At 41.1% G+C, this 23,065-nt stretch overlaps 2 protein-coding genes across 3 annotated transcripts; one reads left to right on the top strand and one right to left on the bottom strand.

The window, feature by feature from the left end:
- Window positions 1-5,668: 5,668 nt before the first annotated feature.
- LOC147934021 (uncharacterized) lies at window positions 5,669-7,464 on the bottom strand. Its single transcript, XM_087472436.1, has 4 exons — window positions 7,411-7,464; window positions 6,859-7,302; window positions 6,412-6,597; window positions 5,669-6,310 (listed from the first exon to the last, which is right to left on the bottom strand). Exons 1-4 carry the CDS (start codon window positions 7,462-7,464, stop codon window positions 5,669-5,671), a joined length of 1,326 nt encoding a protein of 441 aa, XP_087328562.1.
- A 2,600-nt stretch (window positions 7,465-10,064) lies between these two features.
- Window positions 10,065-13,487, top strand: LOC104723575 (uncharacterized). Of its 2 annotated transcripts, XM_087475845.1 has the most exons (4): window positions 10,065-10,370; window positions 10,657-12,249; window positions 12,329-13,124; window positions 13,202-13,487. In XM_087475845.1, exon 2 carries the CDS (start codon window positions 10,782-10,784, stop codon window positions 12,081-12,083), a length of 1,302 nt encoding a protein of 433 aa, XP_087331971.1. In that variant the 5' UTR covers window positions 10,065-10,370; window positions 10,657-10,781; the 3' UTR covers window positions 12,084-12,249; window positions 12,329-13,124; window positions 13,202-13,487. The 2 variants fall into 2 exon arrangements, with proteins under 2 accessions (XP_087331971.1, XP_087331970.1); XM_087475844.1 differs by having other exon boundaries at window positions 10,657-13,124.
- The last annotated feature ends 9,578 nt before the right edge of the window (window positions 13,488-23,065 follow it).

The raw sequence follows: 23,065 nt of genomic DNA, 5'->3' as shown, positions 1-23,065 counted from the left end.
CGACTTGAACTTGTCTAGCCTGTCGTTTAGGGGTGGTTGGTTTTACGACTAAGTAACAAGATGAGGTGGTGTCCGGAGTACGAAATTTTCGTGAGGCGGGGGTTAAAGAGGGAAAGTTTCTTGAAATAAAAGTTTCTAAAAGTTTCTAGTTATAGAAAGTGCTAAAAATGGAAAGTTTTATAGGAGTTAGAATTTGTTCATTTTTAGTGGTTGTGAGCCTTGGAGGGGCTTGTGTGGCCTTCGTGGCGGACTGGGGAGTCATTGTGTGCCAAGTGCGGCGGTCTTGCAAGACATGTGTGGCCTTTGTGGCGGGCTGTTAGCCAATTGTGTGGTCTTTGTGATGGTCCCTTAGGACGTTTGGCCTGTTAGGCGATCCTTTGGGATGAATGGTCTTAATGACGGTCCTTCGGGACTATTGGTCTTCGTGACGGTCCTTCAGGATGATTGGTCTTTGTGACGGTCCTTCGGGACGAGAGGTCTTTGTGACGGTCCTTCGGGATGAGAGGTCTTTGTGATGGTCCTTCGGGACTAGAGGTCTTTGTGACAGTCCTTCAGGACGAGTGGTCTTCGTGACGGTCTTTCGGGACGAGAGGTCTTCGTGACAGTCCTGTTTAGGACATTTGTTTTGGCTTGGTGGCGGTCTGTTTAGACATTTGGCCTTGGTGGGACACTTGTTAGCCTTGGTGGCGGTCCTTGTGGCATTTTGTTGATCCTTGTGTGGTCATGAGGTATTCCAGTGAGGGGATATGTGGTTGGTAGGACATTGTGTTGTCTTACGCGAGCCACAAGAAGGAAACCTGGATAGGGATAAGGCTCAGACGTGTTCAGAACTGTTTACTTGCGACTCTTGGGGGACTTTAGTTCTCCAGGTACTGCCATATTCTGAGACTTTGTGGCTTGGGAGTATGGTTGGTATATCGACTTCGGATGACGATCCGGGGACGCGTTGTAGGTTGGAAACCCGAGAGACGAATTGGACTTCCTTATATGTTATGGCATGCGGGTCTAGGCCTGATAAGAAGCCAAAAAACTCAAGGTCGAGACCTATGAGTAAAGGAAAGTCCAAAAGTCGAAAGCAATTAATGTCTGAAACGTGAGTCTATCGCCTAGAGGTGATCTTCGTAGATTGGTCGGAGGAGTGAGGGCCATGGAGACGGTTGCACGGGAGTCCTTGGCTGATGGTTGTTTGAGATTCGAGGACGAAGCTATGTTGGTGGGGGAGAATTGTAACATCCGCAAACCGGAATCCCGGTTTAAGGGGTGCATCGGTCAATTATGTGCGGATGAGTTTAAGTTAAACGTTGCGTTTTGGGGTTAGAAAAACCCGGGAATCGCTTATAAAAGCAGAAACTCGTGGGTTGGCCGAGGTTTGGCCGTTTCTGCAGAAAAAGAAAAGAGAGGAAAAGTTCTGAAGTGTTCTTAAGTGTTCTTGAGGTTTTTGGAGATCTGAGGCTATTCCAGTAGAAATATTTGTAGCTGAGATCGTTGTAGGAACTTTCTGGAAGTGTTTCTTTTCTTGTTTAAGGTTCAAAATCGTTTGGAAGTGTTTCTTTTCTTGTTTAAATTTTCTATGAGTTTATAATATTTAAAAACTATTTATGGATGTATTTATAATATTTTTAAACATCCCATAAAGTTAAATAGTTGTAATATTTGAACTTTTTAAAAAATTTTATAGTTAAATATTAATAATACTTAAACTTCTTATAGAGTTTAAATATTTATAATATTTTAAACTTTCTATGGAGGTATTTATAATATTTTTAAATATTTATAAAGTTTAAATATATTTAATATTTGAACTTTTTAAAAGTTTCGATAATTATAATATTTTAATCTTTTATAAAGTTTTAAAATTTGGACGCTTCATATATCAAGCTTCTTACTCATTCGTTGCTTCCCTAGCTCAAAGACATCGGTGGTAGCTTCGTTCGGCCGTGGAGTGCCATTGAAGTGTGTTTGTGGAGCCGGTGTAACGATCTTGACATCGAGAACTAAAGAGAATCCTGGTTGACCGTTCTTCCAGTGTATAACAAAAAGAGATCTGGAATCTTCTCGTCATCGAAGATATCATGTTTGATCGATTAGAGTTTGTTAATTGGGGAAATTGAGAATCGATTTCTTAATTTGGAGGTTTTAAAGTGTTATAAACAGCGTTGTTTTGCTATTAACGGATCTCTTTAACGAATAATTAACCCCGATTAATTTCTCCGTTTGACCACTTAATGTTGTGTCTCAAAAGACTAGGTCAACGGGAGTTTGCGATTTATTTGGAAGTCAACAAATAATTGGTGTTTTTCCCTCCGAAAGTAGAGTTCGGGCTTTAAATCAACGAAAATGTAGACTTGGGGATTTTAATAACATTTTCCCATATTTAATCTATAATCTAGTTTGTAACCAACTTATAAAAATTATATAGTTTACAAAAAAACGTTGTGTACTTCCGTTTTATTATATAGAAGATATTAAGGTACAAGAATTCAAAATTTATATGGATAGAGTTGCAATGTCTACCTAAAATCAGAACAATTCGACTTTTTTTTTTCTTTTTTTTTTTCTTCAAACGTCCGAGAATTGCAAACTCATCGTCCCGGACAACAATGGGTTCCGATTCAGCCACTTCTGTTGATTATGTCACGGTTACTAACCTCACAGATTCATAGCACTCATTCATGTGAACTCCTAATAATTGTTGAGCCGGCCAAGGACTTAAGGTAACCCACACTAATTCTATCTCTTTTTAGTTCTCTGTCTTTAAAGAAAATTTTTATGTATTCCAAAAATGTAGTCATGTAGAAAAACTTCAAAACCAAATCTCAATAACTTTTAATAGTTGTTCTTATAAGAGACGTTTATGACTAGCTCGACAATCTTCTTCTCACAACAATTTTTTTTCTCTCCCAATAAACTCGGCCTCACACTCAAATTGAGGGCTTCTAATTATATATTGTGACAATATCAGAAAAATTTATCAATATGTGAATCTTAATTTTCACTCGCATATGAAACATGAGGCCCTTTGAGTATATCATATTACTTTGAAGGTTTATGATCATGTAATTCCTTAATTAAGCTGTTGTCTGGTGCAAAATTCATTCCCACCTATATATTTCAAGGTTGGACTTCACTTACCAAGTTTATTTTTAGGAGACGTATTTTATATACAGTCGACGAGTCGTTAACGTCATAATTAAGAGATCGAATGACTTACACGTTTTATATCAAAACCCCTAAATATTAATTAGTAAATTATGCGCCAATGTTTCACTATGGATTCTCAACATTATGTGCCGAAAACGATCCTAGATTCATACATTAGCAAATGAGAATGCAGATGATGGTGACTATAATAGTACAATAATAACATATAGTTCAATGAAATGCATGAAACTCAACATGATGGTATGTGTATTATTGGCATGTCTACGATGAATGGTGATTCTTGTTCCTCATATCAATTCACACGTGAATCCCACAACTACTAAAAGGAGTTGTGAAAACAGTTGTAAAAAATCTAATATATTTTTTTGTTATCGTACGCCGATGATGTAATCAACCACTAGGATTAAGTGGGTCACAAATTTTTTTTTTTTTATTAGTCAAATTTCCAAACGATATTCGTAAAATTTAATTGACTGAAATATTAGCCATGTAAAATAGTCAACATGACAATATGAACAATCGTGAACGTAATGACATTATGTGAATATATATTATATATATGCATATGTTAGTCCATAAACGTGTGAAATGGAGTTAAATGTCACAACACAAAAGAGTTCTCTCACCAGCGCACAAAATGAGATAAAGAGAAATTCTTTTAAATATCACTAAAAATGTTTTTTTTTAAATATATTACATTTTTTTTTTCTAAAAATATCATAAAAGTTTTTTTTCCAAAATTACCACAAACATAAAAAAAATATTTTTAAGATTATAGAACTTTTTTTTTTAGGTTTGCATTGACACATTTAGTTTTAGGGTATAGTTTTTTAGAGGTAGGGTTTAGTATTTAGAATTTAGAAATTAGTTTTTAGTATTAAAACTTTAGTTCAATTATGTGTTATTTTTGGGAAAAAATATATTTTAGTGGTATTTTTGGGAAAAAAAACTAAATTGTGGTATTTTTGGAACAAAAACCTATTTTAGTGGTATTTATGACAAGTTTCGGAATTTTTATTACCTTATGTAGACAAGTTTTTTTTTTTGGTCAACCAAACATTAAATTATAAAATAACTCTAAGGTTGGTAGCCCAAACCGAAGTATAAGAGTTTACAAAAGAAATTGCAGAAATTAAAGATCTTGAAGAGCGGACAAGACAATCAGCCCGAACATTGGTCGTCCGCGGAATCCTCGAGAGCTTGAAGGAAGGTAAGGATGAACAAAGCAAACTGAACGCATCCAATAAATTGGATAAAGCTGGTCATTCATCAGGACATTGCACCATCGCCACTAATTCAGCACAATCTGACTCGAAAGTCTGACAGTCAACACCAGACTCCAATATGGATTCCATCGCCCATATCAACGCCTGCAGCTCCGAGTGTAAGGGTGAAGGACCGTGTCGCTGACTTCGTTCTCCTAGTAACAACGTTGTATCCTCACTATTACAAAGCCACCAGCCTAATCCTTCCAAAGGATCTGAAGCCTTCGAAGATCCATCAACCTGACACCGGGAAACAGGATCCCAAGACTCCAAAAGTAAAGGATCCAGAGGAGCCACATTGAAAGACTTCGCCTCCTCCCATAACAGCATTTTAGAAGCCGCCTGAGTAATAACCTCAATTGGCTCTGCCTCACAACCCTGAAAAACTTTTTTATTCCTATCTTTCCAGATTGACTAGACAAGCCACGGTAAGCTCAACCTTAAATCTGAAGCATGCGGCGCCCGCCAATACAAAAAGTCTAAATTCGAGAAAATAGAGCCATAGGGAAATCCATCAATACAAGAGTCCAGCGGGGACAAATCCCAAATCTGACGCGAATGGAGGCACTCAAAAAGTGCATGATTGATAGTCTCCACTTCCAAACCACATCTTTGACAAAGAGTATCACACCGGACTCCCCGATGAGCCAGACGTTCCATCACAGGGAGGGAACCGGAGGCGATTTGCCAGAAAAGGTGCTGAATCTTTGGGGGAACCTCAAGTTTCCAAGCCTGAGCCTTAAGAGCGTGCACGTCGGTCCGTACACAACATCTTTAATTAAATCACGTGCGAGCCGATATCCAGATTGGACCGAGTATCTCCCTGATCTAGAATAATGCCAAATCAATTTATCTGGTTTAAAAGATTTACTAATTTCCATCGATAGTATGATTTGGATATCCGCCGGATCCATGAACTCTTCCAGGATTGGCAAGTGCCACTCCTTCGTAGATGGATTAACCAAATGATTGACCATTAGATTTGGATGTAAAAACCTTCCTCGACCATTTGCAGGTCTCGGCTGACTGTCTGGGATCCACAGATCTCGCCAAACCGAGACGTCACATCCCGAACCTATCGCCCAACATGATCCATGTTCCACCAAACCTTTAGTCGATAAAATACTCCGCCAAGCAAACGAAGGAGAATAAGGCTTCTTAGCCTGTAGAGGGTGTTTATTCCAAAAATATCTACCACGCAAGACCCGAGCCATCAGAGACGTTGGATAATGAATTAACCTCTAGTACTGTTTAGCCAACATTGCGTCATTGAATTTTTCCAGAGCACGGAAACCCAATCCACCGTCACATTTATCCATACATAACTTGTCCCAAGCAACCCAATGCAAGCCTCGTTCCTTATCATTAGACTTCCACCAAAATTTTGAGATGGCACTCGTTAATTTAGATGTTAGGTCCATAGGCAATTTGTAGCAAGACATAACATGGGTGGGAAGAGCCAAAGCTACCGATTTAATCATAACTTCCTTTCCACCTTTCGATAAATACTTTGTAGACCAACCATTCACACGATCATCCAAACGCTCATTAACGTAACTAAAAATCTTAGTTCTCAAACCCTGAAGATTTTCAGGAATACCCAAATATGAACCCATACCACCTTCCTTGGAAATACCCATTACAGATTGTAAATGAGCCCTTAATTCTGGGGGGACTTTTTTACCAAACATGATGGATGACTTCTCCAAGTTAACCTCCTGTCCCGATGCTTTCCCGTAATCACTTATAATTCCCATAACCGCAGTACATTCAACTGCCTCTGCCTTACAGAAGAACAAACTATCATCAGCAAACAACAAATGTGAGCTGGTGGGGCAATCCCGAGCGAGCTTGATACCCGTGATCATCTGTTTGCGTTCCGCCTTTTTGATATTGCCAATCAAAACCTCCGTGCATAAAATAAACAAATAAGGAGATAAAGGATCCCCCTGACGTAACCCTCGATGTGACCATTTATAAGAACCTGATACGAGACGGAGGATACACACCACATAATCCAGGAAGTCCATTTTCTATTGAAACCCAGCTTGATCATTACCGCTTCCAAAAAATCCCACTCAACACGATCATAAGCCTTGCTCATATCTGTCTTGAAAGCCAAAAACTCCGATTTACACCGTGGATTGGTGTTTAAGCCATGAAACATTTCCTGAGCAACCAGAATATTGTTTGTAATTAAACGACTAGAAACAAACGCCGATTGGGTTTCTGAAACAAGATATGGGAGAAACCGCTTAAGCCGGAAACACAAAACTTTAGAGATGATCTTATAACACACATTACAAAGGCTAATGGCCCTAAATTCCGTCATCCGTTTGGGACTTTACGTTTTAGGAATGAGGCAAATATTCGTTTCGTTCAATCGAGGATCAAATCGGTCTGTACGAAAAAATTCTTTCATCAGAGCCACCAAATCTCCTTTAAGAGAGGACCAAAACCGTTGGAAAAACAATGCCGTCATCCCATCTGGTCCAGGAGTCTTCTCTGGATGCATAGCAAACAAAGCTTTGCGAATCTCTGATTCCGTGATCTCCCTGATTAGAGTCCTATTCATACTATTTGAGATTAACTGAGGGACTTCCTGAAGCATCTGTGAGACACCCCTCACATCCGACCGCTTAAAAAGATCCGCAAAATAATTTGATGCAATATCCTCCAAACCTGAGTCTGACTCAGACCAGGTATCATCAGGCCCATACAGTCCAGTTATCCTATTCCTTACCCTTCGTTGTTTTGTAGACGCGCAAAAGAATTTCGTATTTTTGTCGCCCACCCGTAACCAAAACTTCCTACTTTTCTGCTGCCAATAAACTTCCTCATCCCTATAAGCCTCCTTTAGTTTCCTCTTTGCCTCCTACAAGGCCGCCTTCAGAGAGGAAATAACCGTAGGCCCAGTAACAACATTATCCTTCCTCCACCAAGAAATCGAATTTCGACAGTTTTTTAATTTATCCACAAAAACCGGGACTCTAAAGTTCTTAGTACGATTCCAACCAGACTCTATTGCTCCAGACATCCCATCTTTCCCTAGCCAGCGCTTATCAAAACAAAAGTGTCGATGCCTTCTCAAATTCGTTTTAAAACAAGTTGCCAAAATAGGACAATGGTCAGAACCAATCATCTCTAAATAATCAACCTTTGAATGTGAAAAAAACCAGTGCCAATCCTCATTCCCAAATGCCCGATCTAGTCAACACCGGACAACCTGATTATTCCGTCTATTGCCCCGCCACGAAAGTTGCTCCCCATAACAAGGAAATTCTAACATACCACAATGTCGGATCATAGAAAAAAAGGGTACAAAGGAATAGGCTGATCTCAAAGCCCCTCCTGATTTCTCATGATTGCCTATGAGTTCATTAAAATCACCGATCATAAACCATGGATCAATACGAACCAATATCAATTAACTTATCCCAAACCTTATGTCTATGTTGAGGAATGAGATCCCCATAAACAAATGATAAGAAAACCAATTGTTGTCCAAAAAAGGTTTGGGCATCAATTAAACGATTGCTCTCATATAAAATAGAAAGTTTTATTTTATCCATATAAAAAACTGCCAAACCACCCCGGGATGCGCAAGGATCAACCGAATACAATTTTTCATAACTAAATTTATTCTGAAATTTTTGTAAATAAGAAAAACACTTTTTTTTTGTTTCTGATAAAAATAAAATATTTGGACGATGCTTCCTCCACAAATCTCCCAAATAGCTCTCTGTCAGGTCTGCCCCAATGCCCTGACAGTTCCAACTCATGATTATCACGTTTGAGCCGGTGGTTTCGGGAGAGCCACCATCCCCTTCTTAACTGGTCGACCACCACCAGCAGGATTGCCATCCATGACCTTGTTCCCTTGTTTCCCTGACCCTTTCTGTTTGTGACCTTCACTTGCAGGTTTAGATAAAACTTTAGCTATCAGACGTTTGCGAGGAGATGATAAATACACAACCGGTTTTTTGACTGCTTTCTTAGTCTGAAAAGTAGACCTCCGTAAGACCTCATTTGTCTTTCGACCTAAAGTAACCTCTTGCAAGGCAGAACTTACAACATTCACAGCCAAATCAGTCGAAGAGGAGGATGAAGGAATACCTTGCAGTTTTTCCTCAGTGTCAGCATTACTGTCCGATCCCTGACCAACCAAAACTGCATTCACCTGCCCAGCCGCAACCTCACCCTCCTCGTGAAGGTTACCATCTGGAGTTTCACCCTCCTCTAGAAGATCATCATTGGCTTCATCAAAATCCAAAACTACCACATCCTTGCCAGTTCCGTTTGTAGGAGAACTCTCCATCGTTGTATCCCGTTGAGAAATACCCTGGTCAGTAACAGCTGAATCATCACCACATACCTCATGCAGCTGCTTATCCGTGTGACCAGATTTAGCCCTGTATAACGGTTTCTGCCACGCAATCCATGTCCCCTTTCGGTTAAGGGGAAGAGGATTAGTCTGCCCCATGTACTCTCCTGGACCCATCTGAAACCCATGCTTACCTCCCATACCCATCGCAACTGCACTAGGAACGTTTTTGTTCCCAGACTGCACCATGGTGTCGGTCCTGCTGATAAGAACCAGAGCTACCCACCCCAGATGTAACCTCATGAGGATGAAAATCCAAAGCTCTCTTAACAGACTTCCTAGGCTTCTCCCAGCCACCATCATTATGATACACACCTTGTTTCGCTACCCCTTGATGTCGTTGAGCTCCTTGTTTATCCGCTTAATTCTCAAAACCTTGACCCCCAACAACCTTGTGGAGCTCTGGACAACTCCTCTCGTCATGAGTGAGTCGATAACAATTATCACAAAAACCCGTTATCTTCTCATACTCTAGAGTCACAATCACTTCATCACCCGATTCAAATGGCACAACCATCTTGAAGAGGAGAGGGTTGAAACCATTAATGGTAACACAGACACTGCCAATCTCTTCATCAATGTCTCGAATGATATCAATCTTCTTACCAATAGCCTCCAATGTAGCAATTTCCCATAAATGCATCGGAATACCAACAACTCTCACCTAGAAATTGATGGCGGAAGGATAGGTTGAAAATATGATAGGCTCCCATTTCACCAAGGAGATCATCCAACTATCAAAATGGTAAGAATCATTCTGTAAGACCCCTTGCAGTCTGTCTCTTCGGGGAAATTGAATTAAAAGGTACCTTGACCCAAATCAGCTCCCACCCCATATAGACAAGTTTTAGCTGGCAGTTTTCTACTTTTTTATAAGTCAATACAAAATTGTGAGATACCATATATATTACATTTCAATAATGATATTCCGAATGTGCAAAAAAAATAATCAACATGTCTCGTGCATTATAGTTTCATTATTAATTTTTTTTTTTGGTTATCAAAATTGAAGTTACGAATTTATTGATAAATATAACAAAAAAAAAAAGAAAAAAAAGTGATGACGAGAGAAAATATCATAATCAATGATTTGTTAGTGAGGTTTTTGGGTAAATTTAAATTCAGATTTCACTATGATTTTATTTTTTGACGGCATTTCACATATGATTTACAAAATTTCCTTTTTTTAAAATAATTTCTATTTAAAAAAAGTTCCAAAACCTAAATATAATTCTGATTAACTCTGAAGAAAAAAAAAGTGACTAAGAAAATATATGAAGAGAGATATGTTTAGAATGACATGAGTATCACTCTCAATCCAAAAGACAGACCAATCAACGAACAAAACCCATTTTATCTGATTGATTCGTTTAGGCCACGTCTCTCCCCTGAGTGCAGGGCACGAGTCGTCGTCTCTCCATCGATCTCTCATCTTCTTCTTTTCTTCGAAACTTCGTTTTTTTATTCGAGTTCGTGTTTTTTTTTTCCCTTTCTCAGACCCAAAAATTAGGGTTCAGTTTTATAGCAACAAGGCTCCGTCATTGCATATAGTCGAAAAGGTTAGTTCAATTGTCTTCAAAATCTTTGCTCAGTTCGATTCTTGAATTCGTGGGTCGTGTTCAAAATTTCGAATTGATCGATGCTAAAACCAAACCTAGCAAGCACGATTAGTTTTTTTTTTAATTGAAGTTTCCGATTTGGTATATTTCTATATATGATCGTTTCTAGGTTTCTTTGAGTATATGTAGTGATTAGTTTTATGAGAGTTCCACTTTTGTTTTGAGTTTTATGTTACCTAATTTAAGTATTTTGATGAAGAGTGTTGTGCATCTTCTCTGCTTATAGGTGGTTTTAGCTATATGGATACTTGCAACTGCAACTACGAATACTCTTCAGAGCTGATGTTTTGAAACCCTTTTGGTACTAGTTCATGCGTTCCACGTATGTACAGCAGCTAGCATAAGAAAGGAATGGGAGAGAATCGTCAGATTAGATCACGTTCTTGGAATAGAATGCCAACTAAAAGATGCAGGGCAAATGGGATTAGGGAGGAGTTTATTGTTGTTGATGATGATGAGGTTATCATTTTTGATTTTCCCGAGTCATCTAAAAGCAATGCTTCTGGCACTTCAAGAACTGGGAATAAGTCTATTTTGCAGAGAGTGATTAATATTTACGATGATGATGATGATGATGAGGAGGAGGTGGATGAAACAGAAAATGTTCATAAAGCTGGGAGTAGTTCAAGTGGTAACCCTCCTGCGGGTAACTTGCAAACATCTGCGGAAGTGGATAATGATGATTGCCAATTCTTTCAAGAAAAATATGCTAGTTTTAGATTTACAAAATGCAACCAGCCTGGAATTCGATTTGGTTTAGGTTCTGATACTGACAGTGACTTTTCTGATTGTGAGATTTTAGAAGGGTCTCGTAGAGAGGTCCGTGAGCAGTGGGAACATGCAGCTTTCTTGAAAAAAATGAAGAAACCTGGTAAAGCTGGCTTGAGTGAGGAGGCTGGCCCTTCAAATCTCCACTGTGACACTAATTTTAGGCCTGATCTTGAAAAGAGAACTGAACAACATGATCAAACATCTTTCTTCTCTGCTGCCAAAAATCCAGATGGTGGAAAAACTGGTTTGAGTGAGGAGGCTGGTCCTTCAAATCTCCACTTTGACACTAGAAATCCAGATGGTGGTAAAGAAACCTCTTTTACTTTCTTTGGAACCGATGGTAGAATTCCTGATATGGCGGCTTGCTTTGGCTCGGTGGAGAAAGACTACTGTGCTACTTCTAGTTTTTTCAATAAAGAGGAGTTTCAGGGACCATCGCCACTGTCACCCGAAATACGAGTTGAACATGAAAGGTTTGATACACCATCAAGTCATTTTACTTCGTCAAATGAACCGATAGATCAAACTAGTTTCAAAAAAGTTGTAGAACAACCAAACAAAGTTCAAGTTCAATGTGGAACTTCACAATCTCCCGAAGAGAATCCAAAGAAAAACACCACATATCAACCTTATACCAAGGAAGTTGAAGAAGAAGAAGACGCCTTAAAATTTTCTCCGCCACAGACTTCTGCTGGGGATGGAGTTACAACGCAAAGTAATGAAGCCAGGGGTGAGCACGGGATCTCAAGTTTAGATCAATCAAGAGGACCGATCACTGATCATATTCCATTTACAAGTCGACAAGTGCAAAGTAGTGACAGTACAGCTCCTGTAATCGATGTCATGCTTAACAGAGAAATGTTAAATTTCTATGTCTGTTGATATGGGTTATGAGCAACTCATATCTAATGTGCGTGCCGAGTTTGAGCTTGGTGGCTTAAACATTAAGCCAAAATTAAGCTATTGGCTTCCATCCCAGCTGTCTCTGTTCTCGGTTAACACAAGACCACCGGTCATCATAACAAACAATATGAGTTTGAATAATTTCGTAAGTGTTATGAAAACTGTTGTGCATCTAAACCTGTTGCTTTCTCTTGAGACTGAAACTGCTACTGACGGTGCGACAGGAATGAGGAGAGACTGCTCTGTTGCAGAGAAAGAGAATATAAATGCTGACGCTGGCTACGCATATGCCCCTCCTAGGTTGGCGACAAATGAGAGAGTAACACCTCATTGTGGTACTCTTTCTCTGCCGGAAAAAAGAAGGCAAGGCTCTGCTGTGGAGAAAGCGAAAGATGTTGGTGAAGAGGTTAATGCCCCAGGTTCAGGTTTCATGCGGGCGAGCAGGAAAGGAGGAAGGAATAATATTGAACCCAACATGAACACTCTGCTTAGGAGAGAACTATTTCCAGACAATGATATTAACTGTGCGGATGGAACTATCATAATATGTAGTGCTCCAGATTCAACTCCTACAAATAGTCATGCTGACTATGATTTTCCAGACCCGATAACACCAAATGTTAACAAGCTAATGTTACGCTATCAAAAAGATTCTGTGGGGTTGCCAGTGAAGGGCGTTTCAAAATAGACTTTTCAAGTTGGTTCAGGCAAGAAGATGTACTATGTCGATCTCGCAAATAAGATTTGCACCTGCCAACATTTTCAGAAACTCAAAATACCATGTTGTCACGCGTTGGATGCAACAAGAACACACGGTGTTAACGTTCCTTCGCTTGTGGGATCACAATACACGTTCCTGTTTTTGCTGACTCATACGAGAAGTTCATCTACCCTGTTCCTAACCAATCTGACGAGGAAGTGCCTACTGAGCTTCAGGAAACAGAAGTCCTTGCACCCGAGAATCCCAATGGCCCAGGCCGCATACGCAAAAGAAGGATCCCTTCAACTGGAGAGTTTCCGGTAATTTAATTTTGGGCTTTCATAACTAGAGTACTATTTATATATACCCCACTGAATAGTTGTTGTCTTCGATGCAGGTCCCAGCTGCGAAGAAGAGAAAAGGGGACCTAACAGGTGTTCAATTTGCCTCGAAACAGGTTCAAGTGGCATACTACGCAATCATTGATTTTGAAGTGTTAACAAAGCTTCTTATGCATAACAACTATGGTTTTTGGGATTAACAAATTTCTCACGATGTTATTTATTTCGGAAAATCGGTAATTTCATACCTCAGCTAAGGGGTTATGTTCGATTCCTACACCATGTTTAACATTGTGCAAATCCATACATTAAGTTCAATAAAATTTAGATTCACTGCCCCAACTCGTTAAAAGGTGTTATTACATACATCAGTCGTAACAGTGTTAAGATACCGTCAATGGCTGCTTACGTGGACACCTGAAACGACCCGACCTGTTTTTATTTAAATAAATAATAAATAATAAATAATAATCTACAACTAGTGGTCTCATACCCACTAGCCACCTAACCACAATCACAACCAACAGCAGAATAACAAATACCAATATCCAATCAATAAATAATCAATCTTAAACCATAACAACAATCCAATAATCAAACATCAGGAAACATGAAACCGGCAACCTAACAATGTTTCTAAAGACTCAACTCTAGCAACCTAGCAACGCCAGACAACATACAATCGAGTCCCTAGAACATCCTCCTCTTCATCGCCTTGATTCCACGATCACACTTTGCCTTTACCTGCACCACAAACACATATTGAGATGAATGAGTATTTGATAAACACTCAGTGAGGCAATTCTCCCATCTACTGGGCTATACACATAAGCAACAATGATTCCAATGTTCCAAACAAACAACAAACAAAACATACAAACCAGGAAATAAAACATGTCTCGCTGGAAGGGAGGTGTCGACTGACACTGGCCTTGGTGTCGACCGACACTACCCCACAGTGTCGATCGATGCCCAATTTGCTGGTGTCGATCGACACTCCCTCTGCAATCGCGATCCGCTCGAACTCAAAAGTTAAATCACGCTCCCAAACTCCTCCAAATCGCCCAATACTCATAACCCAAGCCAAATACGTCCATAAGAACCTGGAGCAACCAATCCCAGCAAGAAAAACACACAAAACAGCAACAAACAAGCATGAACAATGAAATCAAAGGCTTAGATTAGCCATGGTCATGCACTTACCTCTTTGCAGGAGGTTTCTGACCAACAATGAACGAATCCACACTCCCAGCAAGCTTCCTACACGATTCTAGCCTTGGATCTCTCAAGAAACAGCAAGGAATCTCACCAATCTCTCTCAAAAGCTCAAGAACAATGTTTTCTCCCCTTTTACCTCAAAATCCACAAAGCGGCGACAAAGACAATTCACAAAACCCTTCTTTTCGTCGAAACCCGCTTAAGTAACCCGGTTCAATGATTTCCCAAAACCAAATCGATCAATAAATCAATCTGGTCAAACCAGAAAACCTTGGTGTCGATCGACACCCTTACCCAAACGCACAGTTTTAGGTTCACGGGTGTTACAATTCTTCCACACCAATATAGATTCGTCCTCGAATCTCGAACAACCATCAGCCAAGGACTACCGTGCAACCGTCTCCACGGTCCACAGTCCTCCGACCGATCTACGAAAAGTCACCTCTAGGCGATAGACTCATGCTCCAGGCATTATCTGCTCTCGACTTTTGGACTTTCCTTTACTCAGAGGCCTAAACCTTGAGTTTTTATTGGCTCCTCATCAGGCCGAAACCTGCATGCCATAATATAGGCTCCTCATCAGGCCGAAGCCTGCATGCCATTATATATAAGGAAGTCCAATACTCGTTTCTCGGGTTGCCACCCTACAGCGCTCCTCCGGATCGTCATACGAAGTCGATATACCAACCATATACCCAAGCCACAAAGTCTCAGAATATGGCAGTACTAGGAGAACCTAAGTCCCCCAAGAGTCGTGAGCAAACAATTCTGAACACGTCTGAGTCTTATCCCTATCTAGGTTCCCTTCCCGTGGTTCGCGTAAGAGATCTCAATGCCTTATCAACCACATATCCCCTCACTGGAATACCTCATGACCTCACATGGATCATCTCACTGCCACAAGGGCCAAACAAATGTCCTCAACAGGACCGTCACAAAGACCAAACAAATGTCCTAAACAGGACCGTCACAAAGACCAAACAAATGTCCTAAACAGGACTGTCACAAAGATCATCTGTCCCGAAGGACCGTCACAAAGACCATCTGCCCCGAACGACCGTCACAAAGACCATATGTCCCAAAGGACCGCCTGAACAGGCACTCTGGCTAAACAGTCCGCCACAAAGGCCACACAATTTGCTAAACAGCCCGCCACAAAGACCACACAATTGGCTAAACAGCCCGCCACAAAAGCCACACAATTGGCTAAACAGCCTGCCACAAAGGCCACACAATGGCTAAACAGCCCGCCACAAAGGCCACATAATGACTCAAAAGATCGCCACACACGGCGCAATGACTCAAAAGTCCGCCATGAAGGCCACATTGGCCCCTCCAAGGCTTACAACCACTAAAAATGGACAATTCTAACTCCCATAAAACTTTCTTTTTTTTAGAACATTCAACTTTTGGAATCTTTCCTCTTTTAGAAACTTCTATTTCAGGAAACTTTACCTCAACACCATCACAGTCCTAAAGGACTCTCATCAAAGGAATCTCTTCTTCCAAAGTTCCTTAATCCTCCTCTCGAGAACCCTCACTGGTCTCGCCTCCAAAGTCATGTTAGGCTGAAGATCCTCAGGAATCTTAGCTAACAACTGATCATCCTCACGGAGACACTTCCTCAACATAGAAACATGGAAAACCTTATGGAATGCACGCATAACCTCAGGTAACTCCAGTCTATAAGCCACTGGTCCAACACGCTCAATCACTCTGAACGGACCCCTATACCTCGGACTCAACTTAGTCCCAGTCAATGACCTGTTCGGACCCCGCAACAGGGCCATCTTGAGGTACACTTTGTCTCCTACTTGAAACTCAAGATCTCTCCTCCTCCTATCGGCATAACTCCTCTGCCGGTCCTGAGCCTCCTTCATGTTCAGCTTGAGAACATGAATCGTCTCTGAGGTCTCCTGAACAAAATCTGCCCCGTAAATGCTCCTCTCCCCCACCTGAGTCCAGTATAACGGTGTACGACACAGCCTCCCCTACAAAGCCTTATAAGGAGCCATCTTAATACTTGCCTGATAACTGTTGTTGTAAGCAACTCTACCAAGCTCAAGTGATCTGCCCAATGACCTCTCCAATCCAACACACACATCCTCAGCAAATCCTCCAGCGTCTGGATCGTCCTCTCTGACTGTCCATCCGTCTGGGGATGATAAGCTATACTCATATGCACCTTAGTGCCCATCTCTGCCTGAAACGCTCTCCAAAACACTGAAGTGAACTTAGAATCCCTATCAGACACAATGCTCGCTGGCACCCTATGCATCCTGTCTATCTCCTTTACATACTTCTTAGCCAAGACCGCTGCTCCATTAGTCTTCTTAATGGCCAGAAAATGTGCCGACTTAGTCAACCGGTCCACAATGACCCAAATAGTATCAAACGTCCTGGACACTGACAAACCTACCATGAAGTTTATAGTAATCATATCCCACTTCCACTCCGGAATGGGAAGACTCTTCAATAACCCTCCTAAAACCTGATACTCAGCCTTCACTAGCTGGCACACATCGCACATCGCGACCCAACTAGCTACATCCTTCTTCATCCCGACCCAATGATAGTACCTCTTGAGATCACGGTACATCTTAGTCGCTCCTGGATGAATAGAGAACATGCTCGCATGAGCCTCTCTCATGATCACCTGCCTCAACTCCTCATCCGTAGGTACACATATCCGCCCATGCACCAAAATAGTACCATTAGTCAAAACCTGATACTCTGACTCCACATCCTTTGAGGCATTCACCATCCCAAAATCCTTTTCCTGAGCCAACCGCACTCTGCTCTGAAGATCTGCTCTATCGACCGCCTCCAAACCCAACGGTTCCTGAGACACAGCACACAAACTCAACGCACCGATCTCTTACCAGAGACTCCATCTCCTGCTCCTGAGCCGAAGCTACCCTCTTCCGACTTAGAGCATCTGCAACCAAGTTAGCCTTACCAGGATGATAGGCTATCTCCCAATCATAGTCTGCCACAAGCTCTATCCACCGCCTCTGCCTCAAATTCAGCTCAGGCTGAGTGAATATATACTTCAGACTCTTATGATCTGTAAACACATGTACCTTTGCACTATAAAGATAATATCTCCAAACCTTCAGGGCAAAAACTACAGCACCCATCTCCAAATCATGAGTAGGATAGTTGCCTTCATGCTTCCGCAACTGCTGCGAAGCGTAGGCAATCACCTTCCCATGCTGCATCAGAACACACCCCAAACCAACTCTAAATGCATCTGGATAAATCACATAGGGTTCTCTCTGCTCCGGCAAAGCCAACACTGGCACAGTAGTCAACATCTTCTTCATGCTTGCAAAGCCCTCCTCGCATTCCTGTGACCAAACAAAAGGAACATCCTTCCCTGTTAACTTAATCATAGGACATTCTCTGTTAGTAAAGCCCTGCACAAACCTCCTGTAATAGCCTGCCAACTTAAGGAAACTCCTGATCTCTGTGGCATTCTGCGGTCTAGGTCAATCCCTGATAGCCTGAATCATCTCCAGATCTACAGAAATCACATCTGCAGAAACTATGTGACCCAGAAAACCCATCTCACGCTACCAGAAACTGCACTTGCGCAACTTGGCAAACAACTTCTGCTCCCGCAACTTCTCCAGAACTGCCCTCAAATGCACTGCATGTTCCTCAGGATTCTTAGAATAAATCAGGATGTCGTCGATGAAGATGATGACAGACACGTCCAGGAACTCGTTAAACACGCTGTTTATCAACCTCATAAACGCTGCTGGCGCATTTGTCAACCCAAACGGCATCGCCACGAACTCTTAAACCCATATCTCGTCCATCTACTTGACGAACCACACCGACGCTCCCCACGGTGAAGTGATAAGACGTAAGAATCCCCTATTTTCTTCCTCAGCTCTACTAGACTAATAATCAAGTATGCTGACATCAATTCACCACCACCCGGAAATCAACACCTCTTGTCCATCCAAGAGCCTCTAGTAACTTGTCTCTTAAGGAAACTTCCACAAGATAGCTTATTACAAAATCAGCTTCCCGCTTAGCAATTCTCCACAGCAAATCATCAATACGAGCGTAATAAAACAAACAAGTACCATACGTTCGCATATTCTGATTCACCATATCAAATGCTTTGCAGGCCGCCAACTTAACCTACTTAACTTGTTTTCCCCAGCAAGCTTACCAAAACCTTGAATCTAGCAACCCTGTCCATCTCCAATGAACTTCATCCACCATCGTCGCAACGATTAGTTTATCCTGCCATGAAGGCTTCTCATAAATCTTATGTACCTGGCAACCATGCCCTTGCCGGCTCATACGTGTTGCACTCCTTCCCGGGACTCCAGCACAACCGGCCACCCAATCCTGGCACATCAGCCACACATTCTTGACCGCACCGGTCATAAAACCCTGGCCCACCGGCCAATCATAATCCTAAAATCCAAGATTAAACCACCATCACTCTCGAGGTCTACATTCTATCGTTATGTTTATACTCACGTTCTATATATTGCTTGCTCCCAAATCTTCCACTCTTAGGTCTCAACCTTCGAGTCATACCGATCTCACTCTCAGACCAACGTCTTTGAGTTATACCGTCTCACTCTTGGACCACAATCCTCAAGATCTCGGTATCAGGGGAACTACTCATCCTCTCAGGGGAACATTGTCCCCTCTGCCGCTCTCGGAGCCCACAGCCCCTCGAGCTATCGGTATTCAGGAGAATCACCATCCCAACAGGAGCAACAATCCTCAATAACTATAAACATCTCTAGACACAAAGTACCTCCTGTGGTCCGAGTATAACATTGCAATGTTACACCTGCCCACTCAACTTCTAATATTCAACTGGATTAACCACCAAACAGCAAAATATCTGCTCCAACTGCATATATCCACATATCCGCCTCTCTAGGCTCGATACCTCTCGGGAAGAATCTCGCACCAGTCATCTACAACTGCTCCATCCTCCTAACCTAAGATGGAAGATCCTTAACTTCCGCAGCCCTCAGCTGCACCCCGCCACATGCAGTACAACTGGAGCCTGTACTGGTACCCCTCTCGGTAACCGCTCTAACAGCACGCCAACAGATCCGCCAAGCGATCATCTCGACCCTGGGCTCCACTTGCTGCAACCCCAAAACTGGTTTCCCAGCACCCCCGGCACACTCACCGGCTAACCCTCTCTGGTCCCTCCTGATACCCTTGCGACCCTTTGAGGTACCATCTCGTGGAACTCTGGACCACACACTCGCTAGCCTCGGGACCCGCCCGACTATGACCACGACCACTTCCCCGTCCACGACCAACAACTCAAACACCTTTAACCACTGCGCTTCCAAGAACAGAGGCTAAAAAGCAATCTTAACATAGCACAAAAACACAAAAACCAAAACTCACCGTGGAATCACACTGTAGGCTCAAAGAGGATGTTCTAGGACTCCATGCCACACACAATTGACTAACTCACATAATCAATCAAGACATGCAATCCCAAACATCATAACAGAAACCTAGTGAACCCAAACCTAGATTCGTAAGGGCTATGATACCAAACTGAAACGACCCGACCCGTTTTTTCTTAAAAATAAATAATAAATAATAAATAATAATAATAAATAATAATCTACAACTAGTGGTCTCATACCCACTAGCCACCTAACCACAATCACAACCAACAGTGAAATAACAAATACCAGTATCCAATAAATAAATAACCAATCTTAAACTATAACAACAATCTAATAATCAAACATCAGGAAACATGAAACCAGCAACCTAACAATGTTTCTAAAGACTCAACTCTAGCAACCTAGCAACGCCAGACAACATACAATCGAGTCCCTAGAACATCCTCCTCTTCATCGCCTTGATTCCACGATCACACTTTGCCTTTACCTGCACCACAAACACATATTGAGATGCATGAGTATTTGATAAACACTCAGTGAGGCAATCCTCCCATCTACTGGGCTATACACACAAGCAACAGTGATTCCAATGTTCCAAACAAACAACAAACAAAACATACAAACCAGGAAATCAAGCATGTCTCGCTGGAAGGGAGGTGTCGACCGACACTGGCCTTGGTGTCGACCGACACTACCCCACAGTGTCGATCGATGCCCAATTTGCTGGTGTCGACCGACACCAAGTGGTGTCGATCGACACTCCCTCTGCAATCGCGATCCGCTCGAAGCCAAAAGTCGAATCTCGCTCCCAAACTCCTCCAAATCGCCCAATACTCATAACCCAAGTCAAATACGTCCATAGGAACCTGGAGCAACCAATCCCAGCAAGAAAAACATACAAAACAACAACAAACAAGCAAGAACAATGAAATCAAAGGCTTAGATTAGCTATGGTCATGCACTCACCTCTTTGCAGGAAGTTTCTGACCAACAATGAACGAATCCACACTCCCAGCAAGCTTCCTACACGATTCTAGCCTTGGATCTCTCAAGAAACAGCAAAGAATCTCACCAATCTCTCTCAAAAGCTCAAGAACAATGTTTTCTTCCCTTTTTCCTCAAAAACCACAAAGTGGCGACAAAGACAATTCACAAAACCCTTCTTTTCGTCGAAACCCGCTTAAGTAACCCAGTGCAATGGTTTCCCAAAACCAAACTGAACCAAATCGATCAATAAATCAATCTGGTCGAACCAGAAAACATTGGTGTCGACCGACACCCCGTTGGTGTCGATCGACACCCTTACCCAAACGCACAGTTTTAGGTTCACGGGTGTTACAACACCACATATGAAATGACATCGTTTTGAGAAACAAAAGAAATAACTTCTTTTGGTTAAAACGACGTCATTTCTTCTTTCTTCCTCTTTTCTTATTTATCTTTTCTTCCTCCTTCTTTCCCGATTTGGAGATTGAACCTAAAGGGCCTAAATTCTTTTAAAAATCCCCAAATTAATTGAACAAAGAAACGCAACTTCAACTCGGCGAGTGACGTCAACGACGCCAGAATTTCGCCGGATATTTGATTCTCAGCGAGGTTCAGAACAGCGAGTTTGGAGAGCTTGCTGATTTCCGCATGAATCTCTCCAGTGATTTTGTTACCGGTAAGATCGAGGATACGGAGCGAGGCTAAGGAGGTGACGCACGGAGGAATCTCGCCGGTGATTCCCTTCCAGTCGGCGAGGATGAGGGAAGTGAGTGCACTTAAGTCGCAAACCGCTGGATCAATCGAACCGGACATAAACCCGGACCGGCCTGCCTTTTAGAGTTTTTGGATCCACCAGCTCAGGAAAGAAGGATGAAAAACTCGATCAAATCGGGAAACCGCTAGTTCAATCAATCAAATCGGGAAAGAAGGAGGAAGAACTCAGGTTAAATTTTAGGGTTTTTGGATCCACCAGCTCTTCCTATCCAGCCCTTCCTCATTGCCATGCTTCGTTTTCTGGTGTTTCGATAATACAAATCAATTGAACTAAGAAACGCGACTCGGGAAGGAAAGAGGAAGAAAAGAGAAATAATGAAGAAATAAGAAACGACGTCGTTTTAACCAAAGAAATTATTTCTTTTGTTTCTTAAAACGACGTCGTTTCATATGTGGCGTCCACGTAAGCAGCCGTTGACGGTCTCTTAACACCGTTACGGTTAATGTATGTAATAACATCTTTTAACGAGTTGGGGCAGTGAATTTGAATTTTATTGAACTTAATGTATTGATTTGTACAATGTTAAACATGGTGTATGAATCAAACATACCCCCTTAGATGGAGTATGAAATTATCGATTTTTCTTATTATTTCTATTAATTTACAGAACAGGTAGCATAAAAAATGATGAATACACAAATGCAAGATAACAATAGAGATTATATAAAACTATATCAACTAAACATAAAGCGTTTTTATCGTCGAACAATAGTACGTCTTACAAGAAAGTGGGAAGCAAAAAAATTTTAAAAAAACAATAAGCTCATTGAAAAAAAAATCAACTTTGTTCTATTTGGTCAAACTTTTTTAATGAGAATTTAAATTTTCCTTATTTTTTTAAACCAAAATATACTCCTCTACTTTTTCAGTTTGGAATAAGTAATATTAATATGCTCACCCAAAAAAAAATGGAAGATTAATATATGCATCTTCTTTTTCTAATAATGTATTTTAAAAAATTTTGTTGTAATTTTAGATTGTTTATTTAATTTTATATTTTCATCTTTGAATTATTAAGATTCATATATTACCGTGCTTATAATTTTCTATTATTTTATTAATTATGTCAAATTAATTTTCTTCTAATTTCTCAACCTTGATTGATTGGTCATAGACATTTTTTTTTGTGCAAACATAATTGTTACTATTCGTTTAATCTCAAAAGGAGATAAATATGAGAAGGTCATCTACCTAACGGTTGGATAAAATAGGCTAATCAAACACAAACCTACAACAAACATAAATAGATTGGAAAACATAAATCGTTGTTGATAAATCCATAGGAGCTTGGAGACAGAGGCTACATCATGGTATGTCGAAGAAACTTTCATGAATACATTGGAAAATTTAACATTAGTTACTATCAAAAGATTTTGTGACGTTGGAAAATGGTATTTAGTTTCATTGGTTGTTGGAGTAAGACACTTTGAGATAGCTAAAAAGACGTGAACATGTTCTCTCCACACAGGAGGAGGGCAGAACCAAGGTTCTCTCTCTGGTGAAGGAAGTTGGATGCAAGGTTATCT

Source organism: Camelina sativa, chromosome 11 (assembly GCF_030686135.1).
Source record: "Camelina sativa cultivar CO46 ecotype springtype chromosome 11, ASM3068613v1".
Lineage (NCBI taxonomy): Eukaryota > Viridiplantae > Streptophyta > Magnoliopsida > Brassicales > Brassicaceae > Camelina > Camelina sativa.
Note: the sequence above shows the minus strand (reverse complement) of the source record. Positions and strands in the feature narration are given on the sequence as shown.